The sequence below is a fragment of the Columba livia genome, chromosome 2 (genome assembly GCF_036013475.1).
Source record: "Columba livia isolate bColLiv1 breed racing homer chromosome 2, bColLiv1.pat.W.v2, whole genome shotgun sequence".
Taxonomy (NCBI): Eukaryota; Metazoa; Chordata; class Aves; order Columbiformes; family Columbidae; genus Columba; species Columba livia.
In genome coordinates this window covers 97,776,902-97,803,178 of record NC_088603.1, presented here as the reverse complement: position 1 = coordinate 97,803,178, position 26,277 = coordinate 97,776,902, and the positions used below count along the sequence as shown (strand labels likewise).

The 26,277-nt window shown below is 41.9% G+C and overlaps 1 protein-coding gene and 1 long non-coding RNA gene across 3 annotated transcripts in view; one reads left to right on the top strand and one right to left on the bottom strand.

Annotated features, from left to right (window-relative positions):
* The first annotated feature begins 451 nt into the window (after positions 1 to 451).
* LOC135578581 (uncharacterized) lies at positions 452 to 11,289 on the top strand. The gene is made up of 2 exons (XR_010470384.1): positions 452 to 5,291; positions 5,698 to 11,289. It is a non-coding gene; the product is annotated as an uncharacterized LOC135578581 (long non-coding RNA).
* Positions 10,897 to 26,277, bottom strand: part of GABBR2 (gamma-aminobutyric acid type B receptor subunit 2) — a 490,476-nt gene continuing 475,095 nt past the window's right edge. For both annotated transcript variants that reach the window (XM_065052923.1, XM_065052922.1), the window contains 2 exons: positions 20,659 to 20,776; positions 10,897 to 13,379 (listed from right to left, as the gene is read on the bottom strand). In XM_065052923.1, the coding sequence (XP_064908995.1) occupies positions 13,214 to 13,379; positions 20,659 to 20,776 (284 nt within the window). In that variant the 3' untranslated portion in view covers positions 10,897 to 13,213. The remainder of the gene's footprint in view (positions 13,380 to 20,658; positions 20,777 to 26,277) is intronic.

The window sequence follows — 26,277 nt, the reverse complement described above, 5'->3', positions numbered from 1 at the left end:
ATAGTTAGAAATTGAGTTTAATGAGAAGACAGGCCAGGCTGCAGCAATCAGGTACAGGGCATTGCCAGAGAACCGTACTGATCAGTAACCTGTTTACGCACGGTCATTCACATTTATCCCCTTTCCTGTCTTCTCTTCCACGCTTGTTCCTCCCAAACCACCTTAATCCTCCACTGCCCCTGCCTCTAGTCTTTCATCTCCTGTAGTAAGTCTCACACCATCCCCAAATGCTCTTCCCTTCAGGCAGTAAAGTCTGCAAGATGATCTGGAAAGCCTCTCCTGCCAAAACTCATCTCAATGGGTTTCCCGCCACAATGGTGGGCTGAGCATCCTCTCATGATGGGCCTGGGAACAGTCAGGTCAGGGTGATCCTCTCTGTCTGATTAGGACATTGGGGTTTGGCTGCCTGTCACCACTCCTCTGTGCTCCTTTGTGGTGGTGGAGATGGACCTTTACTGAGCTGACAGCTCTCCAAGGGTGCCTGGGCAGTGGTGATGTCAGGGCGCTCTGTTTCCCTCACCACATTGTCGGAGTTTCCCTGCCTGTCACTGTGGGCCCGATTCTTTAATTCCATAATCTAACTGAAATGACACAAATCTGGGCTCGCTTTTGGTAAATCGGTTGCAAAGCTGAGTTTTGATAGCAAAAAAATTAAATCTAGACAAGATAACCTGCAGAACTCCACTTTTGTAGGAAGGCTGCACATCCACAGCTGTCCTTGCAGTTAAGGGGAGGTGAAACTAATTAAAATTGCTTGGGGTTATTGCCAGCAAAATTACACAGAAACACTGTATTCATTATTTAGTAAGCTTTGTAGTCTAAACTTTACCACATAACCTCACCATTATAAATCGTAGTACATTCAAAGAGTCGCTAAAAGGGCTTGGGTTTTGCCATATGCTCGTTTCCCATTCGTTTATTTCTTGACTCATGAAACTATTTTTGTTTCACACTCCTAAATTAAAAATGAATTGGCCCAAGGATGTCAATTGGAAGTTAATGATTAAAAAAAAACAACAACAACAGAGTAAGGCAAATGTATAAAGGCAGGACAATGAAAGCTATTGACAAATTTAGCTCTTAATCTTGGCATGCTGTGTAGTAGCAATACAGGAAATCGTAACTACTTGCTGGCATCGTTCACCCCACATTTCTGCTTTACCAAAATAGCAACAATTTATAAAAAATGTATGAGCCCAGAGCGTCCTGTCAAAAATTCCTTATATGATAAATCAAAATAATATCTATGTAATATTTCTTATCAGCTCATGAATATGGGTTGTATTAACTCTGTGTATAGAACTTCAATGCTCCAAATTTGACAGCAGGGAGGTTTAATTCTGCAGTATAAAATCAATGTGCTTGTGCGTATGCAACTTGTCAATATGTCCAGACAACAGTTTCTGACGTAAAGTTTTGACTGGAAAATGTGTGGAAACTTATTCTATATTTCCTTATAATTTTCTGGAAGAATAACTGATATTCTAAAACTACTTTTAATGCATGCATCCATGCATATGTTTTCCCCTCTTTCCAGACTCTGTTTTGTTTTGCAGTAAACCCTCACCCTGCTTTACGGTTTTCCATCTGGGAAACCATATGAAATAACTGTGGTTCAATATTGAATCGTCTTCTTTTTCTGCAAGCAACATTTTCTGCCCAGTGACTGGTTTGACCAGGATAACAACTGGGGGAGGAGGGGTAAACAAGTGGTGGAAAACTCACTGTTACCTTATTTTCTTGTAGTTTTGGGTTTGGTTTAGTTTTGTTGGTTTTGAGATGTTACTCAGGTTGATCTAAAAACTGAGTGTAAAAATGTTTTCTCCCAAGGAGAAAGAAGGGGGAAAGAATTCTTATTCTTCATGTATTCCCCAGTTATATGTTTTTTTCCCTTTGGTTTCTGGATACTTGCCTGCGTTTAAAGTGTTGATTAAAAAATGACCATAACAAGGCAACAGTCTGCTCTCCCTTACAGACAAAATGAACTTGTTTCACTAGAGTAAACCTAAGATGAATTTACAGTGGCATAAATACTAGAAATAATGGTGAGTGCTCAGGCAGAAGCAGGAAAGTACTTCTCATTGTTGTCAGCCTTTTTTATGATGATTTCAGGGAGCATTGGATCATTCCGTTTATGTACCTCTGAGGATATAGACTTGTTTGTACAGAAAATACCTTGCATCTCACATGAGCTGGTGAAGTCCTTACTCTCTCACTCTCTGGTGCTAATGCTGAAGGATGAGAGAAGAGCAGCAGACACATGTTATTTTTTCAGGTGATTGAACAACTTGAGATGAAAGACATTTCACTTTTTGTTGGTGTTGTTATTGTTGCATTAGACTTCATGACGTTTTTGTGGTTTATTGCACTCACCTTTCTGGTGCCCTTCTGGGCCCTAAAGTCACCAGTGCCAGATTTCCTTTAGCAGAAAGGGTTCGTGGTGAGCTACCCAAATTCTTCACCAGGAGGAGTTCAGTCATGGGGGTGGGCTCCCTTCCTCCAGTGCTGGGTTGACTTAGGGGGATTATCTTTGTATCTCTCTAAACAGTCTGTTTGGCCACTCTTTCTTGTTGGTGAGCTAGTGAGTTACACAATAGTCACTTTTAGGTTTTCTTAGACCTTTACCATGTATAATTAAACCATACCATTGCAGAGTCAGCTTTATCTGAAAAAAAGAGCAAGTCGACCAGTTGTTCCAAACCCTTTAGTAGTCATAGCCAGAGTTCTCAGCTGCCTGATCTACTGGTTTACATCTTTGATAGAGGTTTTGTTGTTGGGATTCATGCCATTTCATCTGTAAAAGACTGGCTCAGTAAGTAGTCTAGCAAATTGTTAGGTGGCCAGATATGCTTGGCAATTGTAACGAGCAGTTTTAGCTACCAAAGTAATCCAAAGGGATGAAAGTGAATAGCCAGAGAAATGCAGAGAAGACCTCTTAGAGTTTGAAGTTTGAATCCAGAAACTCTCAGCAACAGGAGTGAAGAAAACAGAGGAGGATGCTAGGTAGGGAAAGAACGAATAATGTAATTTATGGGTAGCCGAATGACTGCCTGACAAGTGCAAAAGCAAGTTAGCAGATTGTGGGATGTTTTTATGCAGAAAGGTCTGTCTTCGGGGAAGTGCAGCTCTGCCCACAACGATTGCATGGGAAACAGTGCCAGGGTGAAGGTAGGACTGTCATCAGCAAAGAGGCACTAAACCAGTGATCTGTGTATGAAACATAAAGAAAACTACAGTGCACAAAGCAGTGTGTTGCTTGATGTACCACAAACGTCCAAATGAATCTTTGCCAGTGAGGTAAATATGTCCCTGAAAAGGCACATGATGGACTACTCTAAACTTTCTGTGAGATAATGCTATCTTACTGTGATGTGCAAGCTACCAATAGGAAATTTCTCTGTCACAGATCATAGAATCATAGAATAGTTTAAGTTGGAAGGGATCTTCAAAGGTCCTGTAGTCCCCCCCCTACCCTGCAATGAGCAGGGACATCATGCAGGAACAGGCACCTATCTTAGACCACCACAGTTCACACAATGCAGCTTATAGCACATGTAGGTCAGGAAATATGCAGATGTATCCGAGAGAGTGGAGGACGTTCCATAACGAATAATATCCCCCAGTCAAGGATGACTGTCCATTCAGCATGGGGAGTCTGAGGGTAAAACCAGCTTCAACATCCCACTGTGCCAGCTATGTCAGGAAAGAAGAGAGCAGTCCCACGTCGTGTAGCATCATGGGAGTCAAGTGAGGTGATGGAGTCTGAGGGAAGCACTTTTGAAATAAAGAACTGTTGATTTAGATTAACAAAGCTAAAAGACGACTTAAAGCTTTGGCATGAGGATCGCTGGTGACTGCTTCATGTAATGAACTTCCTACTGCAGTGAGAGGGTGATGCTTTCCAAAGGGACACTTCAAGACTGGAATGGACTTTTGGAGGAAACAATGATCTCCATGAATCTCTCTCCCTTTGTTTTGGTGTTAAACACATTTTGAACTTCCATGATAAATGTGAAGTCTGTAGTGTAAGTAAGTAAAAAAAAAGCAGCTCCTTTCTTTACTCCACTTTAGTTTCTCCTGTACAAGTACAAACAGTATACTGTAAACACTGTTCCCCTGTAGGAATAGAAAAGCGGAAAAAGAAGATGAAGAGTCCTTATTTGCATCACTAGTGTAGTGCTAGTAGTTTAATGTCATCATAATGAAGGTAATATAACATCCATTTAGAACAGAGTAAAAGGACTGAATATCAGTAAAAGGAAAGCATTATTCCAAATGAGAGAGAAATTCATGAGAAACATCTTTTCATCATTTTAAATATACCCCATTAAATTAATTTGAACAAGGTTGTCTACATTCTGAATATGTTCATAAATGTTTTTACGCATACCAAGCTGAACTAGGGCCTGAAAGAAAGAGAAGTGCCTTCCTAGACTCTCTGTGTATATGCAGCCAGAGCAGCAGAGTATTCATCAAAGCTGTAAGCAAAGTGCATAACCAAATATTTAATTCCTGGAACTGCATCATTTGTCTACAAAACTTTCAAAGCCTTGTGGAGAGGGCTTTTATGTGGAGTGTCTTACTGTTGCTTTAGAGTATGATGAGCTAAATTAATTCAAGGAATTTGTTACTGCTTGCAGTTTGCCTGTGATGAGATCGGGCTGCGTTTTCTTTTTGGAGCTTGGATTTTAATCTATGTTAATATTCGCATCAACAGGGTAAGTTAATGAGGCCCAAGCTCATTTTATTATCTTTTATCTGACTGAAGCTCTAAGCTTCTGCCCTCACAGCCTGAGATACGCACCCTGCATGCTGGATGAGGGAAGCAGCTTATACTCAAGCATTTGTATTGCACAGACGTGAGTGCTCTGTGGTTGGTGTTCTCCATATGGGAAAGTTCATTTTGTTTCTGTCTTGCTTGAAAACAAACAAACAAGAAATCTGCAACATGACCATATAAAAAAAAAAGGCAGAAAATAAGGGGTATGTAAGCATGCCTGCAAGGTCTGAAACAGAGCTGGGGACACACTTTTTCTTTGTAGAACACAATGAGTGGTTCGTGATTGCTGACGTACACTGGGAAAAAATAGAGAGCTTATTTAAAATAGGCACTTTTAAAATTCTTGAAACTATTTTTGTCACATTTAGGACTCGTGAAGTGAGTGTTTGCTCCTAATAATTTCTCCAGTAAGGGCTGCCAGCCTTTTCAGAAGGATTTGAACATATCAGATGTGCCAGCATTGGTAACAACTACACAAAGAACAAAGGGAGAGGCACATGGAGTTAAGCTGGTGAAGAAGGGGGAAAAAAGAGGAAGGAAAGAGGGAAGGGAAGGGAAGGGAAGGGAAGGGAAGGGAAGGGAAGGGAAGGGAAGGGAAGGGAAGGGAAGGGAAGGGAAGGGAAGGGAAGGGAAGGGAAGGGAAGGGAAGGGAAGGGAAGGGAAGGGAAGGGAAGGGAAGGGGAGGGGAGGGGAGGGGAGGGGAGGGGAGGGGAGGGGAGGGGAGGGAAGGGAAGGGAAGGGAAGGGAAGGGAAGGGAAGGGAAGGGAAGGGAAGGGAAGGGAAGGGAAGGGAAGGGAAGGGAAGGGAAGGGAAGGGAAGGGAAGGGAAGGGAAGGGAAGGGAAGGGAAGGGAAGGGAAAGAGAGAAACAATAAGGAGAGATGTGCAACAGTGCACCTTTCTGCACATTGCATTGCAGGGAAATATTTGGAGCTAATCTCTCTGGCTGCTGAATGTCCTGTCATCTCTGCCCACCTGCGAGCGCACAGGATGCTGTAGCAAAGTCAAGCGGGTGCAGGAGGATGAAGATGTTTCACCTTCTTGGTATATTTAGAATGACTCAGCCAGGATGGTTTGTTAAATTTTGGAAGGAGAGAAGAGAGTAATAAGTTCTGCTGTACTGGGATCAGGTTAGAATGTAACAGAAAGAAAACTTCTCTTGAGAGGAATCAATGGACATCTGATGTGATGGCTTCCATGCCACGACAAATCAACCTAATGCTCAGCAGAGGGATATATCTTTGGATTTATCAGTTTTCCATTCCAAATACTGGAATTCTCTGCCACAGTCCAATTCAATAGATGTCTTTATATGTCTTTCCACTCTCATTACTCCCTAATAGGAGTAATTTTATATCAAATGTCAGTATCCTAAAAAGCACAATGTGATGGGAGTATCAGCAGGCTAACACAAAGCAAGAAAAGGAAGGACTGTGGATAATTTGCATGTGCTAGTCTGAATTTTACAGTCAATTCATTCACCTTCAAAAGTCTGCAAGCCATTTTTTTGTGGAGATGAGGGCTGCTTCAATAAGCAGTGAGCAAACAGGCCCCAGCAGGTGGAGAGTCAGGTTTGATCCCAGGTTGTGGCAACCTGAATCAGCTGCTCAAGGATAACTGAGAGATGACTTTGTCCATGGTCAGTTAAACCTGGGATACATTTACTTGATTTTGTTTTGAAATTACTGTCATTTGTTCCAGGGAAATATCTCTGAAAGTTTTGAACTGTAGCAAGTACTCTTCTTATTGTTTATGTGGATTATACTGGAACAACTCATGTGTTTTCCACTTTGCTGAGCTTCACTCTTATCATGAGTTGCTTATTTAAGTTCAAACATCAGTTAATTCTTAGGCAAATAAATTAACAGGTTTTAAAACTAAAAAAAAGGTAGTAAATATAGAATATTAGCTGGGTGGAGGGGGAGGGAAAAGACTGAAAGGTCCTCAAATAATGGGGGTACATATTAGAGAAATATTCCTTATTACAACAGCAGTACAGAAGCTTTTCATCTGTACTTTCCTCTTGAAGTTGTAGAGTCCCTAATCTCAAAGACAGATTCTGTGGAGGGCTCTGAAAACTGTAAAATGTGTATACATACTTAGGGAGAATAGTGAAATATGCCCTCTCCCCACACACTAAGGCAGTTTAGTTAAAAACATGTTTCTCTGTGTGTATAAGAACCAGTTTCTGTAAAATTTTCCTAAGGATTGCTAATTTAGAAACTTCACGCTCTTGCAGCCTTCCAGTAGTAATGAAAGCTTGGAAACAACGTAGGCTACCGGAGCATTGAACTGAATTTCAAACTTTGAGCCTACTAGAAGCTGAGGTCAAAATCTGGAGGAAAGTTTCTCCCATTTTAGTTACTAGCAACACCGAGGCAATCAGTGATGGTGTTGGCTTTGGTTCTGAAAATTTTAACAGCTTCATTTGCACAGCTAGCTTTGTGGGATGGCAGCGACTATCTTTTGCTGGGGTGCTTGTATCTGATCCTGATGTCGATGTCTCTTCTTCAGAAGCAGTTGCAGCTGAGTCCCTTGTTCATTTGCATCTTTATGACTCTCAAGCCATCTCCTAGTATGTGTGTGTTGGTTGTTCTGGTGTTTTTTTCCCTTTTTCTCCCACTACTTCTGTTGCTTTACTCAAATAGTGTCTTCCAATGACCTAAGGATGAGTCAAGTAAAAACAAAGAGGATTTCTTTCCAGTTTTGAGAGTTGGGATGAGTTGTGTGCCTTATGGAATTAACTTGAAGCCTTTAACCTTTATCTCATCACCCTCCGATCGCAGCTCCAGTGTGAAGCTACTGTCCTTGCCCTCACTGTTATTATTATGGCTCATGTGCCCTCCCTCTGCCTGCCATTCATCATGGTGAGAGTCAATGTCTTTGGAAATGTGACTGCCTTTAAGGTGAGCAACTAAGACTTTGCCCCCTTTTACCTTTGTTGAGGAAAAGCTGATCTATGCTCAGCAATTGGCTTCTCTGTAGCAGGTCTTTTAGAGGCACCTACACCTGCAGGTGCCCCTCAGGGCATGATGGGCAGGTGGTCCTGGCACTTCTGCCTCACTTGGCTTTATCTCCTGAACTGCCAGGAGTTGACTTTCATCTCCACTGTATTGTCTGTGGCTCTTTGCTTCAGAGGCATCAGCTGTTAGGCACAGCTCTAGTAGGGGATGAAGTGGAGGGTTTGTCAGGTTGGAGGAGCAGCGTTGTTCTCTGGGGTAGCAAGAGCTGTGCTGGTGTTGTGTTGTATGGAGGTGTCTGAAGAAATAGGAAGACAACATTTCCCAGAAAGAGATGTTCATTTGCTGGAAGGGAAAGCTTTCTTCTTGCAAGGCTTGTGCTGGTTTGTGTCACCAGTTGATAGCCTACTTAATAAATACAAACTAATCATTATGTCAACTAGCTTATTTGGTGAGGATGTGAGGTTGCTCCCTCCTACAGAACAGGTGTCTCTGTCCATCTGTCTGCTGGGAGGAGTTTCTGGTGTTTGGAAGCACTGAAGTACCCTTAGGACAGACTAGGATCCACTCGGGTGACAGTGCAGCAGAACACACTTACTGTGTGAGTACAAAGCCATGCACGTATTTCCTGCCTTCTCGTTTCCAGTTTTTCATTTCTGCTTCATGCTCCTTTTTCCTTAGGTCTGGATGAACAGGGCATGTTCAGCTGTGCAGTCCCAGGGTTATGCACTGTGTAACAGAGCAGTGGACCACTCTGTTCCAAGGAGAATTAATTCTAAGCTGGGAATGGCTTGTGTGTGTATACCCTTAGGATGGGTTTTACTTTTAGATGCTTGAAAAATTCCCAAAGCAGGAGGCATCATGGATGTCTCTGCTTTGGTCCTCATGGTGTTTTCCAGGCCATTAATGCTGGGCTGCTTGCTCTTGCTCAGTGTCCCACCAGTGCTCTCTGCAACACACACAGTATTTTCCAGTCAAACTGACTTGCCAGAATGGACAACTTCACATTTGTGAGTTGGTTTGCTACCAGTGGCAGCTCCCCTGCTCAAGCAGGTATCCCACACTGCTGCCCGCAGTAGTAGGTAGGTGAGTGATGTGATCGCTAAAGCAGCTGCAGCTATAGGTCATAAATTCAGTTGATATTTTTCTCAGCTTAAGCTATACATAGTGCACATGGGTACAGGGCTCCTGCTGCATAACCTTTTGTCAGGAGATAAAAATCCTCTGTTCTAGTCAAAGCCTGTGTTTGCTGGCTCATGAAGAAGTTTGTCCTTTCTCCTTAAGCTCAAGGTCATTTGAGTTCCTTTCTGCTGTGCTTCTGCTAGTGAGCCAGCGCAAAGGCTGCTTGCTGCTGGTACCTATAGCTGGCACTCCCGTCTCCTGCTCCTGCCTTCAGATCTGTTTCACCTCTACTGAATTTAGCCTCTAAAATTCAGTGATTTGTTTAAATGCTTGTGTGATGCTTGGCTCTGATGGTATCGGCAGCAGCCACTTTCTTGGGGGTGGTGAAGGACATGCACAGTGATTGGAGATGCCCCTTGTTTCTCCTCCTGCCTGCCCTTCACTCTGTCTCTTCATTTGGCCCACATCAGCACCTCATCATCAGGGGAACGGGCTTAAACAAGTTGCACTTTGCAAAGCTGGTGGCTCGAAATGTCTTCAGGTACGAGAGGTCTGTGGCAACGCTGACATGATGGTATTGCCTCCCAGGGGTTGCCTGTGCCAGCAGCTAAATGTGGGCTCTGTCTCCTCCTCACCTCTTCCTACACAGCCGTAGACCCCCTAGTGCTCCTCTGCAATGTCATTTAGTGTGCAGTGAGAAGCGCTGTAGAGCACTGGCAGAATGCTGACGGGCTCAAGAGGCAGAGAGCTCTTGACAGTGTGCTTGTGAATAAAGATCACGCGTATTAAAGTAATGGCCAGGTGATCTTTTAAAAGAAAGAGAAAACTGAAAAAGTGCCTCTCCTGCTCTTCTTACAACCCTCAATTTTTATTAATTATTTGAAAGAAGTGCTGCAACATTAGTAATTTCACATTAATTCAATAGCAAGCTTATGATTTTATAGGAAGCGTATTTGCTGTGACTGTGGAAACTCAACTGGTCAAATAAACTTGCTCGCCTGACATCTCCCTCTTATTTTTTTTCTTGACCTCTTAAAGCAATATTTTGCTTTGTTCTGGTTTCCTATTATTCTTGAGCAACTCTAAGTTGCTCACATTCTACCACAATTTCTGCTTGAATATAGGTTTCACAATAAAGTCATTATAGACTTTCTTTCCTTTCTTGAATGAGCTTTGATGTATCTGTTTGAGTTTCTCCTGCCATCTGGTATTCTGCATTGAGATCCACAAGCCATGCTGTTAACTCCTCACTAGTATTTTCTCTTTTGCATATGTTTGGTGGGACTCCTAAGCTGCATTAGAAATCTTCAGAAAACACATTTGTGATGTTGGTTCTGAATTCCCTCATCTTGTGCTTTATGTAATTTTGTGCTGGCTTGAGGATGCTCCTGTTGAAAAGCAAACAACTAAAAATGTTCTTTCTTCTTGTTGGCTCATTGCACTACATTCCCACCCTCCTCCTGTTCTGCCACCCAGAAGAACCTGGTTTAGAACACAACAACTAGAAACTAGATGGAGAGGTTTAGTGTTAGCCTTCACGAAACAATTGGTGATAATTCCCAGAAACTTCTCATTTGCTGAAGCAGAGATTTTACTACAGAGCTAGAAGATGGGCTCAGCTTCAGTAATTTATGTGAAATAGTAAAATCTTCCTTTTCCTCCTGAATTCACACGCATTGTGGTGCAAGAGAGAATGGTGCATGTATTAAGTGTGGTTTGGATGTAAATGTTCAGCATAGTTTTTCTATTTTCCCATTTCAAAAATGGCTGAAATTTCACTTATGAGTATTGCAGTAATTGCAGTAATTATATTTCAGAGCAGAAACTTTTCTATTTTCTCTAGATGTGAACCCTCCAACTACTAGGATATGTATTTTGACTTTTTATTACAATGTGGTGTTGTAATAGGATTCTTCCTTCTCCAGGGAGACTTTTATATTTATATATATGTTTATACACAAACACACACACACAGACACACACAAACATATTAAACATGGTTTTGCTATGGGATGAGGGCACTGAGTCAAAAAAGCTAGGTTTTATATATTTTATTCATAAAAACAGATTTGCAACAATTTATTAAAAATTGATCTCATGCAGTATAAGGTTATACAAGAAATTCTTCATTTACATTTTATTCTGGCAGTTCCAGTCTAGTTTAAAGCATTTGTGCACTAACATCATTGGAAAATGCCATTGGGGCACAGCCTCTTCATAAATTTACAGTACATTTTTGCTGCAGTATAAAAGAACAGAAACATTAAATAGCTATATTCACTTGGTTGGTCTTGTTATCTGCAGTAAAGTAAAAAAAAATGTTATGGGAGAAACTACAGTATCATTGAGACAAAGAATGTACTGCATGGTTTAAACCTAATAAACGTCACACAGTCAGTATTCACAGAGTTACAGACACACACACACACTCACCTCCAATGGTCCGATACTTCTGATTTTTTTTCCTGCTAAATTGGAATAATATTTCTACAGAGATCTTTGTGTATACATTATATACAATATTGTAATTTTCTCTTTTTAAAAATTAACATTCCTTTTAAAATAAACCAGGCCCTGATGATATTAATAAAGCAAGAGAATACTGTCAACACACATTGAGTGACAAAGTCAGTGTTTAGTGCTTAAACAGAGTAATGAGTTCTATTTTATCTGTGTTTATACTTACATATTTTTGTTCTAAAAGCTACAGATATTTCCATAACCTCTCTTACTGTATGTGCCAAGTGAAATATTTTGTGATGCTCCTGATTGTAAGATTCAGATACATATTCACGTTGGTTTTGGCCACTATGAGGTGTCTTTTATTTTTAATGGAGATTTATGCTAGCTTGTCAAAGCTGCAGTTAAGTCCCTCAGCTAATGAATCTCTACAGCTGTGCTTCAGTCATGGCTGATTTGTAAACCTTCGTAGGAACATCATTCCAAAGGTTTGGTCTGAGGTGCACAGGTGTTGGTCAAAGAAAACTGAGAGCCCAGTGGGTACTTCATGTGGGTTTTGTATTTTTTTCCCCCTACTCTTAGCAAACAGCCCTGGCAGTGAGATGCCACATTTCCAGTCCCTCGGAAAAAGAAGCTGCAATGTGTATCTCACCTGTGCCTGAGGGTTTGGCTCCAGAGCTAGTCCAGACGGTGTGCCACTAGCGTTCCTCCCAATTACTTTGGTTCAGGTGATGGAGCTAAAGTATAAAAGCTGATTTTTTTTCACAGTCCTTTTAGGATTCAGATAAAATATTCTATTGGTAAATTTGATTTGTCCTTTCTATTATCTGCTACAACTGCCACACACGCGGGTACAAAGCAAACATAGTGTATATTCACATCTATGTGCTCTGCAGGCTTTGCCTGCAACAGCAAAGTGCTGTGCCCCAACCCCTCCCCCCCAAGTCCACTAAATTAATTTTATTGTAATTATGTGTGACATAATTTAAACAAACTATGAAAAACAATCCATCCTGTGACATTAAGACTTTACTACCCATCTGTCCTCAGCTTCTTGAGTTACCAGCCTTAGGACTTTTCCAGACAGGTCAGTACATTTTGGTTGGTGGCATTTATTCTGAAATAGGTGCAGAAACTTTGCTAAAAACGAAGCTGCAGATGGTCAGCAGTCACTACCACCATACCTGGAGAAGGGTGAAGCTCTCTGCTTCCAACCAGCAGCTTTCCAGCTGGCGGCAACTTGGAGCTGGAGCTTCAGCCTCTGCTTGGGTTTCATGTACAGCTGCAAGTTAGAGGTGACCCTGCTCACAGCACTGCAGAGTCTCAATGACACGTGAGGAATCATTTCTCACAATCCTTCTTTCCTATCAAACATCATCCCTGAAATGAAAACAAGCAAGACTAACCAGTGCAGAATGTTTCCAGCAATTTAACACAACTCTTGTAAAAAGGAATGTATCTACTTCAATAAATACGGTATAGCTCAACCACTGTATTTTCCTTACATGGATACAGTATAGAATTGCATGTTCTCAGCAGCCACATAAAGCTCAGTGCCATTTGAGTATTTTGTTTTTCCTTAGTGTCTTTTTTGCAAGATCCGTATTTCCCAGCCTCCTTGTTGCTAGTAGAAATTTGGGAAGAAACGTTTTTCAGTGACTTCTACGCGAAGAAATAAAAACTCCATGAATAAGGCTACAGATCAAACTCCTTGTGTCCTTCTCCTCTGCCTTCCCACACAAGTTACATGGGCACTCCTGTGATGATGGCCTCAGCGGTAGTTCCTCTGCGGTCGGAGCCAATGTTATATGTTTGTGGCAGAGTTCTAGGTCAGATGTTTAGTCCAGTCATTGAGTACTTAAAATCAGTTCAGGAAGCACTGATGTCCCTTTCCTACAGCCCTGAAACCATTACTCGGAAGGAGGGCGGCACGTGTCTGTGCCGAGGACTGGCGCTGGGGCTGACGCAGGGACTGGCACAGCTGGCGTCAACTCCTCCTATGGATGGCAAATAGGCATGGTGGAGAATGGGCAGCTGCAAGGACAGCCGGCGCTGTATGCTGCCAGAGAGACAGAGAGACATAAGTGTTAGCCAAGAGCAAAATGTAATACATAGAGTCATAGAGTCACAGAATCATAGAACCATAGAATAGTTTGGGTTGGAAGGGACCATCAAAGGTCATCTAGTCCAACCCCCTGCAATGAGCAGGGACATCTTCAACTAGACCAGGTTGCTCAGAGCCCCAACCAGCCTGGCCTGGACTGTCTCCAGGGATGAGGCATCCAACACCCTTCTGGGCAAACGGTACCAGTGTTTCACCACCCTTACTGTAAAAAATTTCTTCTTCATGTCTAGCCTGAATCTCCCCTCTTTTAGTTTAAAACCATTACAGGCTTGTCCTGTTGCAAGAGGCCCTGCTAAATAACAAGCCTGCTAACACATCACTGGCTTGATGTGTTTGCAGGTTGCTACAAGGATATTTTTCTGTGCCTGCTGCTGTGACAGAGAGGGTTAATGCCAGGAGCACTACACTCAGTGTTACTGAGCTACACCACCATGGTTTTATTTCCCCTTGGGGACTTTTTCTGACAGGCTAGACATGACAAAAGAATCTAAGGGTACGTTCTCATCATCCCACAACCTTCTGAAATTCCCAGGCACTTCCAGGTTAATCATTAGACTGCTGATACCAGAAAAAGGGAAAACCTTAAATTTGCAATGAGGACATATAGCTTTGCAACTCCCCGTCCCTTGCAAAGTGATCTATTGCACGCAGAGCCCCATCTGACTGCATAGACATGCAAGAGCTCACAGGCTGAGTTTTAAGCCATGCATCATTTAGCGCAAGGATGTTAGAATTAAGGATGGCATTTTTTCAGCTCCAGCTGAGGCAAACACAGGTGCATGGTGGGAGGGAATTCAGACTGACAGGTTTTGCCAAGTAGTTGCTCTTTGCAGTTTAGGTCTGTGCTTTTGAGGTACTGGATGCTCTCCAGTTATCACAGTCAGTGCTATAGGACTGAGGAGTTGGCACTCTAAATGCAGTCTAACCTTCCACCCACACCAAAATTGAGTATTTAATAACCTGACATTCCATATCCAATAGTCGAAGCAGATTGACACCATGAAAATTGGTAGTTTATTGGTTTTGTTTGTTTGTTTGTTTGTTTGTTTTAAGGGATACTAGACCATGCTCACAGATATCCCAACTGACCCCTGTCCGTGGAGATGACAGTGCCATGCTGTGGATATACTGGCGCCTTACACTAAATGAAAATTCAGTTGAGGCTTGTTAGTGCAAGAGATACTTTAAGAGATGAAGATGCTGTCATACCAGGATTACTTCTTCATTTGGAGACATTCAGCCTTGAAACAGGGAGGAACTTTTTAAAGAGAAGACAGATGTCAAATTGACAGAGCTGAACTGAAGACTGGCTTTTTTATTCCAGAAGAAAAATGGCCATACAAAGCATTGTATCAGTACAATGGAGTTTTAAATTTATATTTCCCTGTTATCTGATATAATGACTGAATATAGACAGGCCCTTGTATGAAGTGTATGTTTGAAAGCTTGTCTTTGTACAGCCTTTCTGATTCAAATGACATTTCATTTCTTTTTTTGCTTTGTGTTAGGAAGTGGAGACAGCTGCCAAGGCATCCATTGCACTGCTCAGTGACCAAGCGGTATAGCTTTCAAATTCAAACAGAAATGTAATGTTGCTTCTCTTTAGTTTCTTCACTACAAACTAAGGCTCGTTTATACAGAGATGAGGTGAATACAGTTGTAGGCTGCCTAGCCAGGAAGATCTTTCTCATCTTTTTTTTTCCCCCCACAAACTCCTTTAAAAAGTTTGATGCGATATAAATCCACAGCATCGAGCGTTGTAGTGCTGGCAATGCATCCCTGGGATTAGACAAAATCCATTCATTGTTGTTTTGCTACTGTGCCCAACTCTTTCTGGTGGCATCAATGAAATCATGCCTTGTTCCAAAGGAGCGCAGAGGTGGCATGGCTCTCTGCTTCCATGTGCGGAATCCTTATGAGCCGCAGGCTGCGGATTGTCATTCTGTCTCTCCTTGCAGGGTCAAACACAGAATTCCCCATGCTTATTTTCCCACCAGTGGAAATGCTTACTCTGTTCAACTGTTACAGACTTCTCATTAAAGAGCTTTCTGAAGCTATTCTAAGGGAATCCAGTTGCATAATCAAGTGAATGGGATTTCTTTTTCCACCCATTTAAGTGTTAGCCATACCATGGACAAAGCATGTTTATTTGGCTATGCCAACGGTGGCTGCAGTGGGTGGCAAATTTTGCTTTAACTGTACTTAAAGTTTACTTTCACTTGAAAACTTGGTTTCTGGAACTGGGGCAGAGGACTGTAGCCCGGAGACTTGAACACAATTAACAGTTTATGCAAAACTCTTAGGGGAAAAACAAAACGAAGTAAGAAAATCCAAACAAAACTGCTGTTTTCTCCTTAAGTAAAAGCAAATCTTGTACTTTGCCTTACTGTGTGGTTTTTCTTTTCCCCTCCAATATCAGTGCATTTCCCCCTCCTCCACCCCTGCCACATTTTGTCAATGCTTTTCAGGTTGGTGGCATACAATTTGTTCTAAGTTGTCCATACAATATAGATATGGCAAAGCATATTGTCAAGTATTCAGGGGAAGGAATGGTTAATATTAGTATTAACGGTTTTCTACAACTGCCGAAGGAGATCGAAAGGAAAGGTGGTGCCACGCACGGAGCAGCCACTTATCAGGGTATTGTGTTAGAATAGGGCCGTATCCTCAGCTCTGTACAGAAATGACATTTATTAGAGATAAATAAAATCAAGTAAAAGCTCGACTTCTAATGTCAGTACACATAGGAACACAATGCATATGGGAACGCATGATGCTACAAAGAGGGCATGGGCATTTGAAAAATAATTTCTTTCTGCTATACAAAACCAGTGATGAGATCCATTGCTAAATGGGGGGACTGGAACAACTCCTGCTACAGCTGAATATCTGAAGAGCTGTGGGAGCACATAAAGTGCATCTAAGCATTCAGGTATCTTTTCAGTTGATTCTCCAGCCCATTAATGTTGATTTTTAGCAGCTGCTGGGAAACTGGAGATGTTCTAAAAGAGTACTGTAAAGCAAGATGTTGTACTAGCAAGGGAACTAAGCATTCTAAATCCACCTTATTTTAAGGACAGATTTGAGTAGGATCATAGATAGACTAATATGAACCACTGTTAGTGAAGAAACTCAATAAAGGAAGCATGTTAATGCCAAGGCATATGGCTATAATGCAATAATCCAGTCATAACCAACTTTTTTTGATGAGAATTTTTGGTTACTAAAACCAGCATAACTGGCTCCAGCAGGGTATTTGACTGTCTTTTAAATGTTGCTAAAAGCAGAGCTTTAGCTCAAAAAAATATCAAGTTAGTTTCTCTAATAAAGGTTACACAGCGATTAGCTGCTTTGAAGGTTACAAAAATGACCACATATAGGAAATATCCTGTAAAAACTGCAGGTTTTAGTGGGGTCCTGCAGAAATCTGTCATTGCCTCTACTCAGAGATCTGGAAGACTGCTACATGTTCTTGCTCTTAAAATGAGAACAGTATAAATTTTAATGGTGCCAAAAACTAATGCACTGAATGTAGGTCACTGATGAGATGGGACAGCATGCAGGACTGAAGGTAGCCAGAAGAATGTCTCTAAGGGTCATGGAAGATCTCCTATTGAGTATATTCATGTAGCCATAATGCAGATAAGGGGACTGATGCAATCTTTGGATAAGTAAGCAGGTCCCTATCAGGCTGGAATACAAATAGTATCCTGATTAATATCTCAGCACACTGCACTGATAGAACTGGTACTGAAATAGCGTGCCCAGCTAAGGTACACCGATCTAATCAATGCTTATAAATATCTCAAGGGTAGATGTCAAGAGGATGGGACCAGACTCTTCAGTGGTGCCCAAGGACAGGATGAGGGGCAATGGGCACAGACTGAAGCACAGGAGGTTCCATCTGAATATGAGGAGAAACTTCTTTACTTTGAGGGTGCCAGAGCACTGGAACAGGCTGCCCAGAGAGGCTGTGGAGTCTCCTCTGGAGACATTCAAACCTTCCTGGATGCATTCCTGTGAGATCTGCTCTGGGTGAACCTGCTTTAGCAGGTGGGTTGGACTAGATGATCTCCAGAGGTCCCTTCCAACCCCAACCATTCTGTGATTCTGTGATTCTATAATCTTTTCCAGCAGGTCACACACCCACGGAAGAGGAAAGAGACACCCCAGCCTACTTGGAAATGAACTACTGTATCTATTCTAAACTGGTTCAGGCTGCTTTCTGGACCTGAGATGATCTGGCACGGTGCAGCTCTCATCCATGCAGCTAAGCTCCCCACAAATAGGGTTTCCAAGTACCAGACTGTGCCTCAGCATTACCTGGGAAAGCACAAGCTGATGCAGCTGTGCTAGGAGGTACACTGATAAGCAGCATGGAAAATCAAAGTTCAGGGCTTGAGCCTGTGCACCAGCACTGCTTTGTCTCTTGTAGGAATTGTTAATTTACACTGTGTAGCCAATGTGAACAGGAGAGAAAGCAGCCAGCACATACTTTTTGCTCCTCATGTCTGATGGTCTGACTGGGTATGGCAAATTTTACATGGCATTATAGATAACCTACCAGTTCCCTCCCAGCAGGAAAGGGAGTAAAAGGCAAAGCGAATGTGAATCATTTATATTCATGCTCTAAGGCTGCTTTACAGTCATATAGACTGTATTTTCCTTAGGTGCGGGGTTTTAAATCTGAACCAAGCACAAACCAAACGTTTTTCATATTCTGATGGACATTATATAAACAACACCCCATGAATAAGTGTGAAACAACTTCTTGCATGACTGAGCCTGAAATGAGTGCATTCTGCTCTGCCTTCACTGTGGACACAACTGTAGGATGGGCGATCACACTTGCAGTTAGTCAAATGTATCACTAATGGGAAGAAAGAATGAAAAAATTCCAAATCAAACTCTTTTCTGTATTCTACAAGAACTTTCATACTGGAAGATGACAGCTGTCCTGAGTGCTATCAATAACAGGAAGCTGGGATGCTTCTTTTTGCTATAGCCATTAAAGAGTTAACATTTCTGCACTATTATCTTAATGTCCTCCTTTCAAAAGTTTGTGGCAAGGAGGAAACCTTTTTCAGAGTAATGTCCTTGAGGTTTGTGTTCTTGAATAAGAAATAGGTTCAGCAGACTGTGTGACTACCTCTCTTATCAGACGCCCTGTGTACACAGTAAATGAGAAAGAGAAGGCAAAAACCACAGCTTGTCTGTAACACCTTTTTTTTTCCCCCCACAAAAATGATATATTTAATGATCATGGAAGGCCAGAAGTGCTGCCAAACAAGTTGAAAAAAAGCACATACTTGAGGAAGAATATTCCTAAAGAGCAAAAAGTTTGGCAAATGGCAATCTTTGGTCAAAGAGAGGGAATCACCAAGCCCTAGTCCTGAAGATGGCTACACTTCTCTCTGGCAGGTCCCCTGTGGTGGAGTGGTGAGGCTCTGGTACCCAAACTGCCCATGCATCTTCAGGGTAGACATTGACCCTTGGAGCTGGCACAGTCAGAGCTGTGCAAGTGCTGAATGACACTGTTTTGATTTACCAGGACTTTATTAATTACTTTCCATAAATGTCAGTGACTATTCAGATTTGTATTGACTTGCTCTTTAAGACCTTTAGGAAATCGCAGTCTTCTCATCAGTTACCGCTAGCCTAGAGGAGGGTCTGTCATTCACCAAATGTTTTTCTTTTTTTTTTTTTTTTTTTTCTCTCTATTAAATCTGTGTCGAGACAACTGGATTGCCTGAGTGGCTGTGTTTTTCTTAGCATCTCTCTTAATGTCAGGTGGCCATTTGCAGATGAGGCTGCATTCACACTACATTATTTCTGACAAATGGTGCTGGTAAAAGACAGACCTCTAATAGCTATGCATTAAAGCACTCTGCTGACCCCATAAAGTCACGAGAGCTTTCTCAGCAAGGGCCCTGCTTTTATGAAATAAATAGATATTTCAGCTACTGGGGGCTTTTTTTTTGGTGCATATGTGTGCAGGTGTGTGTAGATTAGCTCCAGTGCATGTTTGGTTTGGGGTTTTTTGGGGTGCAAGGACAGAGTTAGAAATCCACGTGTTTTCCTGCACCAGGTAGTACAAGGCAGTAATTGCTATCTGAAATCAGGTTTGCTGTCACTGATGGAACATGTGACTCAGTCTAGTAATTTATTTAATTTATTCTGTTTTTAAATAAGCTTTTAAGTTGCCTGTGTACAAAACAGGAATCTGACAGCTATTAGCTCAAATCCTGATGAAGTGATGCCCGTGTAACTTGGCTGCCTTGGGGAATGAACTGATCCAGGGACAAACAAGCACAGTGCTTCCCTGAGCTCTGGCCCACAGCAGGCTCTGCTGAGCTGGTAGAGGGCAGTACGTGAATTTATTATAGAGCTTCCTGGAGAGAAAAGCTGATACCATCAGACTCTTTTCCCTCCATCAATCCAGCAAGTGTGTTGTGCCATCTTCTCTTTGTAGCTGCAGCATTGTTTCTAAGGGAAACTACTCGGTGCAGGCTTTCCTATGCCAAAACTTGGGTCCAGCTGCTATGGTAACGCTGAAAAGCCCTAGGACTGTTTTTATTTCTCAGCTAGCTTAAGATCGAAAGAGAACAAAATGGCGATGTACACCATGAGCCCTTCTGGCTGGTGTGTGGAAGGACTTGGGCTGTTGACAACAGACACAACACACGTATGCACATATGTACAGCCTCTTCTCTCCTTAACATACATTGGTGGTTGGGCACAGCTTGACCCGTAACTCTCTACAGAAACTTTAGACTTCATGTTGTTTCTTACAAGACAAAAGAAGTATGTTAGTTGGCCTTCGGGGCACCTTAGGATCTACTGCCCCTGATATCCTCTAAATCTGGTGGGGATGGTGAGCTGGGGGCAGGGAGGCACCACAGTACAGCACTGCTGCCTACTGGTGCAGGAGTTGGCTTTCACATCTTCTGTTGCTGATGGTTCAGGCTCCCTCTATAGCTGGGGCTGGCAGAAGGGGTTTACAGTGAAGGTCTTCCCATAAAAATGCAAGAAAGAGAAATATGGGTTTCAATGAAATGTAATAATTTAAATTAATGTTTTACCAGCAAGGCAGCTGGTGTCCAGGGTGGAATTTATGGCTAAAACAGTAGAAAATGTATGTGCACAATCACATGCATATTCAAGAGAGCAGGAGTACCTCCTTCTCTACGAGTATGTAATGGTGTATACTTACTGTTCTGGTGAGTTGATGTCTTCTATAGGATCTTTGCTTGTTCTGGATGGGTCTGATGAGCCCCATTGTGCTGGTGGATTTTGATCAAGATGATTTTTCAAAATGGCTTTCTCACCATCTAGATGGATAACACATTCAATTTTACCGAGTGACCATTTTTACAATGTTTCATTTTAAAATTTCCCAGATGTTCTTAATGCCACAAAGTAAAACCTTTCTGCCCATATTCCAATACAGTCTCAGGTTTCCTTGTGACTCCTCGGTACTCTTATGCTTCAGTGATGTGCTCCTTCATAGGAACTGTCATGAAGAAACAGAAAAGGGACAAAACCTCTTTTTTCCTTCCTTTGCTTCCTGCCCACCTTTAAAAAAAGGTACACAGACCAAACCTTGTTTCCCACCTCTGTGTAGCCCTGTCATGCCCTCTCATCTTGCCTTATGCTCTGTAAAACACTCATGTAACTGCACCATCATGTTACCTTGCACTCAAAAATTGTTACCTTTTCATATGAATAAACCTTCTTATTTAAGCTTTTTCCTAGAAAAACTATAATCTCATTGATGAATAAAACCTTGGTACTCTTGCAATCACACAAGCAATTAAGTGCCATCATTTAACTATTTTCTATCACTTAGCACAGAAATATGATTCATATCAGTCGCACGGGTCCATAGGCTGTCTGCAGGAAGGACAGCTAATGATTTCATTAAGCTTTCTCCTGCAGTTTTCTTTTTTGCATAGTGATAACGCAGAAGATGATAATTTTCCCCGTAAGTAGCTTCACTTGTTTCCCCCAGGAGTCCCAGGAGTCCCTGGCAAGCTGTGCTGAAACTGGTGGCACCGGTCCCCCTGAGAAATGCAGACAAACACAGCCATTTTACGAAGGCTGTCTTCGCCGGCGATCCTTTCTGTTCCTGCCTGCTTTTCCAAAGTCTCCCTGCTGTGTTAAGCCAAATAAAATCACATGGAAAACATCCGAGTAATGAGGACAGTGCACAGTTTTCATAAATAATTACAGAGCAGCTCCAAATCCATCACCGGCAGTTGTTTGCCACACACACAGAGGAACAGTGATTGCTGCAGGCGTTAAGGCAGTGTGGAACAGGACTTGAAGGTAAAAACTGGAAAAGGACACTGGAGGATTTTAATGTAAAAATGGGTATGAGGGAGAAAAGCAGGAAAATATTGAAGAGAAAATGAAAATAGCATGAAAATCCCAGTGCATATTGTAGGATTGAGATGTTTTTCTGTTCTACTCGTGCTCAGAAGCCCCAATAATGCTCAGGTCCCAGCACACTAGGAATATCTACATTATCAACGAGCACAGTAAGGATACTGGTGGGACAAAACAGGCAGCAGAAATAAGGAGTGAAGAAAGAAGGTGAAAGCAGAAACAGGAATCTTTTGAGGGTGAACTCTAACATGTATAATTGCTCTCCTAGCTCGGTCAGTCCCAGCATTATTTTGTAGCATTCACTTTCTGCTGTGGAAAACCTAACAAGCAACTTGGGAAGAAGTGAATAGGTCAGGATGCAAAAATGTGCAGACATGTGGATCGCTACAGCTCAGAAGAGCAGGAAAGAAGATTTTTTCACTTATGTTGCACGGTACACAAAGGTCTGGGTGAGAAAGGAGGCGATCAGAACACATGAATCTGCTTCTGTTGGGGCAAGAAAATGTTGGTAAAAGAGAATTAAGGAATTCAGTTGCAAGAAGAATGCTTAAAAGGAAGATCTGACCGGATTCATTGGTGGTTTAGCTGTGAAGGGAGGGCAGCAAATACTCAAATCTGACAGTGGCTAAGATAAACAATGAAGTCTATAATCTCTGGGCAGCCTGAAGTTTGCTGGTGTGGCATTTGCTGTCACAAGAGTTCAGTTTTTCTTTTCCATATATTGCATTTCTATGTATATTGAGCTTGACATTTGCATAAAAGCCTTGTGATGTCTATAAACAGACACATAAAAAGGACACTTTTTACTCCCATGATTAAAACCAACATTCTGTCCTAAGCTGATCTGAGATGACAATTAAAACTGCTGACTTTATGATAGAGACCAAAGTTAAAATTTGAGTAATCCTTGTAATTAGGGATGGAAAAAGTGTATTATTTAACTATTTTAAGGTCCCAACTCCTTTGGCAAAAATAAGCAATTTGACCTTTTACAAAGCCACTGAGGATTACAATTCTTCATCAAATGACTGGAATATGAAACTGTTGGGCTTCGGAGTATATGATTTAGTATATTAATCTGTGTTGTATGCGCCTTAAGGGGTTTCTTGTGCTTTCAGTTGTGTTGTGTGTGAGAGAAAGAGAGAGAGAAGGAGGTGGTCCCTGTCAAAAAGGTGGGGGATTTAGTTTAAAGTAGACAGAAATTATGTATTCTCTGCCTACTCACCCCTCAACACTGACTGCCCAAATCTAACTATGTGTTATTCTTAATAGACCCTTCTCCACCACTCTTGCAGATGACTCTCCCTTAACACACTGCATATATTTCTGTATACAAGGTTACCATATACAAGTTTTAATGTACTAGGTTAAAAAAATACAGGCAAAATCCACCTAAAACCGCCACAATTTTGAGATTTTTCTTTTTCCTTTGCTTCTTTCAAAATGCAAAATATTGGGTAGTTCTTATTTGTTAAGCTTTTTGGGAGAGGAGTTGTTGGGGCTTTATTCTGCAGCTATGGAAACTAGAATATATTTATTTTTTTTCATTTACCTTTCATTTAAATAATGAAGAGCAAGATTCTCACTTAGTCATACGCTTCCAGGAGCTGAAGCTTAAAAACACTATCACCATATGCACTTAAAAAACTGCAGGGTGGAGGAAACTGACTTTATATATGTGAACAACTGAAACAAAATAAATTAAGAGTAACGGTAAACATTTGAGTTCCCAGTTTCCCCTGGAAAGTGTAGCGCTGCTTTAAGTACTTCTCCATCTTTTCTTCCTCTGTCCATTAACTATACCACTTGAAAAATGCCCTTCATTCTCATTCAGCCTTAATAAGTTGCACCGGGATGATCTCACTACCTTCAAAATTGAATTTACATTAGCCAGAAGTACTTTGTAAGTAATTTTCACCTTCGCAGACCTCAAACCGGAACTCAGAAGTCTGGCTAAGTGACGCCTGAACACTTTCCGTTCAGAAAACCGCCGGGGAAAAAAGGACATATAGGTCTCAAGGGCCTGGCGCGGTGCTCACTAATGGCTTCATTAGAAAACAAAAACCCGCTGCCCAGTGGTTGGTGAGAGCCAGAAGGCTTCAGCCCAGGACCTGTCCCTACCCGAAGCAGAGAAATGAGTTCCAATTTACAAAGCTTGGAGCTGCCAATTGCTCTCCTCTCGCTCTGCCAGGGGTGACGGGGCCTCAGACCTGCCCTGCGTATGATCACTCTGCAACCCGGCACTGCCAAAATTTCCTGGGCTGGCTTAAATGCATCATGCATTTTAATAACTCCTGTTCAGCTGCAGGTCGAAAGCACCAGGTGACTGCTACTGCTGTGGTTTCTTCTGAGATTTTTAGAAAACTGTGTTTCTTTAACTAGAAGTTTGTTTTGCTGGCGCTTGTACACTGCAGCTTTATTGAACATCTTCATCATTATGATTAAGTGGCAATATTCCTCCGATGGCTTACAACTTGATGGCAGAACCCACTGTTCACCTCATATCTTTCAATTCCACTGTTGTTTTCTCTTTGCTAGAAAGCTTATTTTATGCTCCGCAAAGAAGCAAGTGTGGTTTAATAATGACTTAATAGAGCTGGCAGAGATAACCTTGCTGATTCACTAAAGAATTCTGGAAACTTTAAAGCTAGCTAAAGGCATATTTTTTAAAATCTACTGTAATTTTTCACACTTCTGTGGTTTGGACCATGAAACAAGACCAGCCAGTTTCTGCTTTTTATGTGAACAGGATGAAAAGAAAGTAAAATGAAGGAAAAAATTAAAATGATCACATTGCCTGCTGGGTATATCAGAAAAAGTTCTCCTGAACTTAGCTCGCAGCACTAGGCAGTCCAAAACATGACTTCTGATAGTTTTGAAAGGAAGATTTTTTTAAAATAAAAGAAAAGCCAGCAAGATTCTCCTTTGATTTATATTACTTTAAATCAGAAGAAACTCCTTTTACTACAGATTCATTTCTGTGCAAGGAAGGGCAGGCACTGAGCCTCTGGTAGTTTGCTCTCCCTGTTGAAATAGAAACAATCTCCATTTTCAGGATTGGAATCCATTTGCTGGACTTCATAGAAACTAGTATACATATGTCTATATGCAAAGGATATAAAGAACTATAGCTTTTCTTTAAAATAGCATTCCTTTAAAGTCTTGCACACCTATTTCTGAAAGGCTAGCCTTTGAATCTGTGGTTTCAATCTCAAGCTTAGTGCTTGAATTGCACCAGCTTCATAGAAGTAATATTTCCTCCCTCTGTCACAGAGGAACACTGTGCTGCTTCGCATTTACAAACAACATGCTTTTGAAATCTGTTTTCCTTTGAGCTGCTTTTACATGGGGAAGAACTAACACTAGGTAACATTGGAGTGGGGTGACAACTGACAGTATGTAGGCATATCTGACATGTAAATGAATGCTCCCAGTCCATTTACAGCAATGAGCAAAGACTGTTTTCTGGCTCAGAACAGAAAAGGCTTTCTGCGCAAGCAAGAGTACCTGCACAGAGAGAGAACTCACAAAAAGGGTTTGTCCATAAGTGGGGACTCTTGCAAGGCTCTCTCTTGCTTCTTATGTATTTTCCACAGTATGGCTGTCATCCATTCATTCTCCTACCGTGCTATTCAGAAATGTACTGGCAAAGGTAGGAATAAATCGAGATTCTCCTGTTAAGATTTCTTTTGAGCTTGACTTTATATGAAACTCTGGCAATCTATGAATCATTCATGTAGAAATAATTTCATGTAATAAAATGTCACATAGAAATCAAATAGAGTAAGATTGTGAAATTCCGAGCACAGCAAAATTAGCCAGCCCCCCCAGACCACATATATCTTCTCTCTGTATTTTTCTCCTCAGTAACTTTTATCTCTGCAGGAACTTGCATGGTCAAAATAACTTCTACCTTCACAAAGTCTCCCCTGTTGCTGGCACACTGGCTGCATGGGTGGAGGGAGCCTTTTTGGGAAGCTCTGGTTTTGTGCCCATGCCAGGGTGTTTCTTCCCTGGAGCTGTGTGACACAACCTTCGTCTTTACACAGCATCACAGTTGCAAGCATTTGTCCTCCTTTTTCCAAATGTCAGCCTGGAAAACTCAGCCCTGTCTCCAAGCTTGGTCCTCTTTGCTGAACAGCGCTGCCAGGAGCTGAGGGTGGGTCTCACCCATGGCCTGTCCCTGCCTTAAACCCCAGCTGAAATGCGGCCAACAGCTCCAGCAAGGTGAGCAGATCCCACAAACAGCAAGCTGAGGGAGAAGCAAATGTGGTGCTGTGCACAGAGCCGTGGTCGCTAAGCAGACACAGTGACTCAAAATCACCCCAGGAACGTATCAAATGAAGTTAAGGGCATACCCTTTTAAATTCAACTGGAGAAGCCATTTGAGGTCCCAGAGCCATGGTCTATAAAGCACATTGGGAACTGCTTGACCACACAAAGC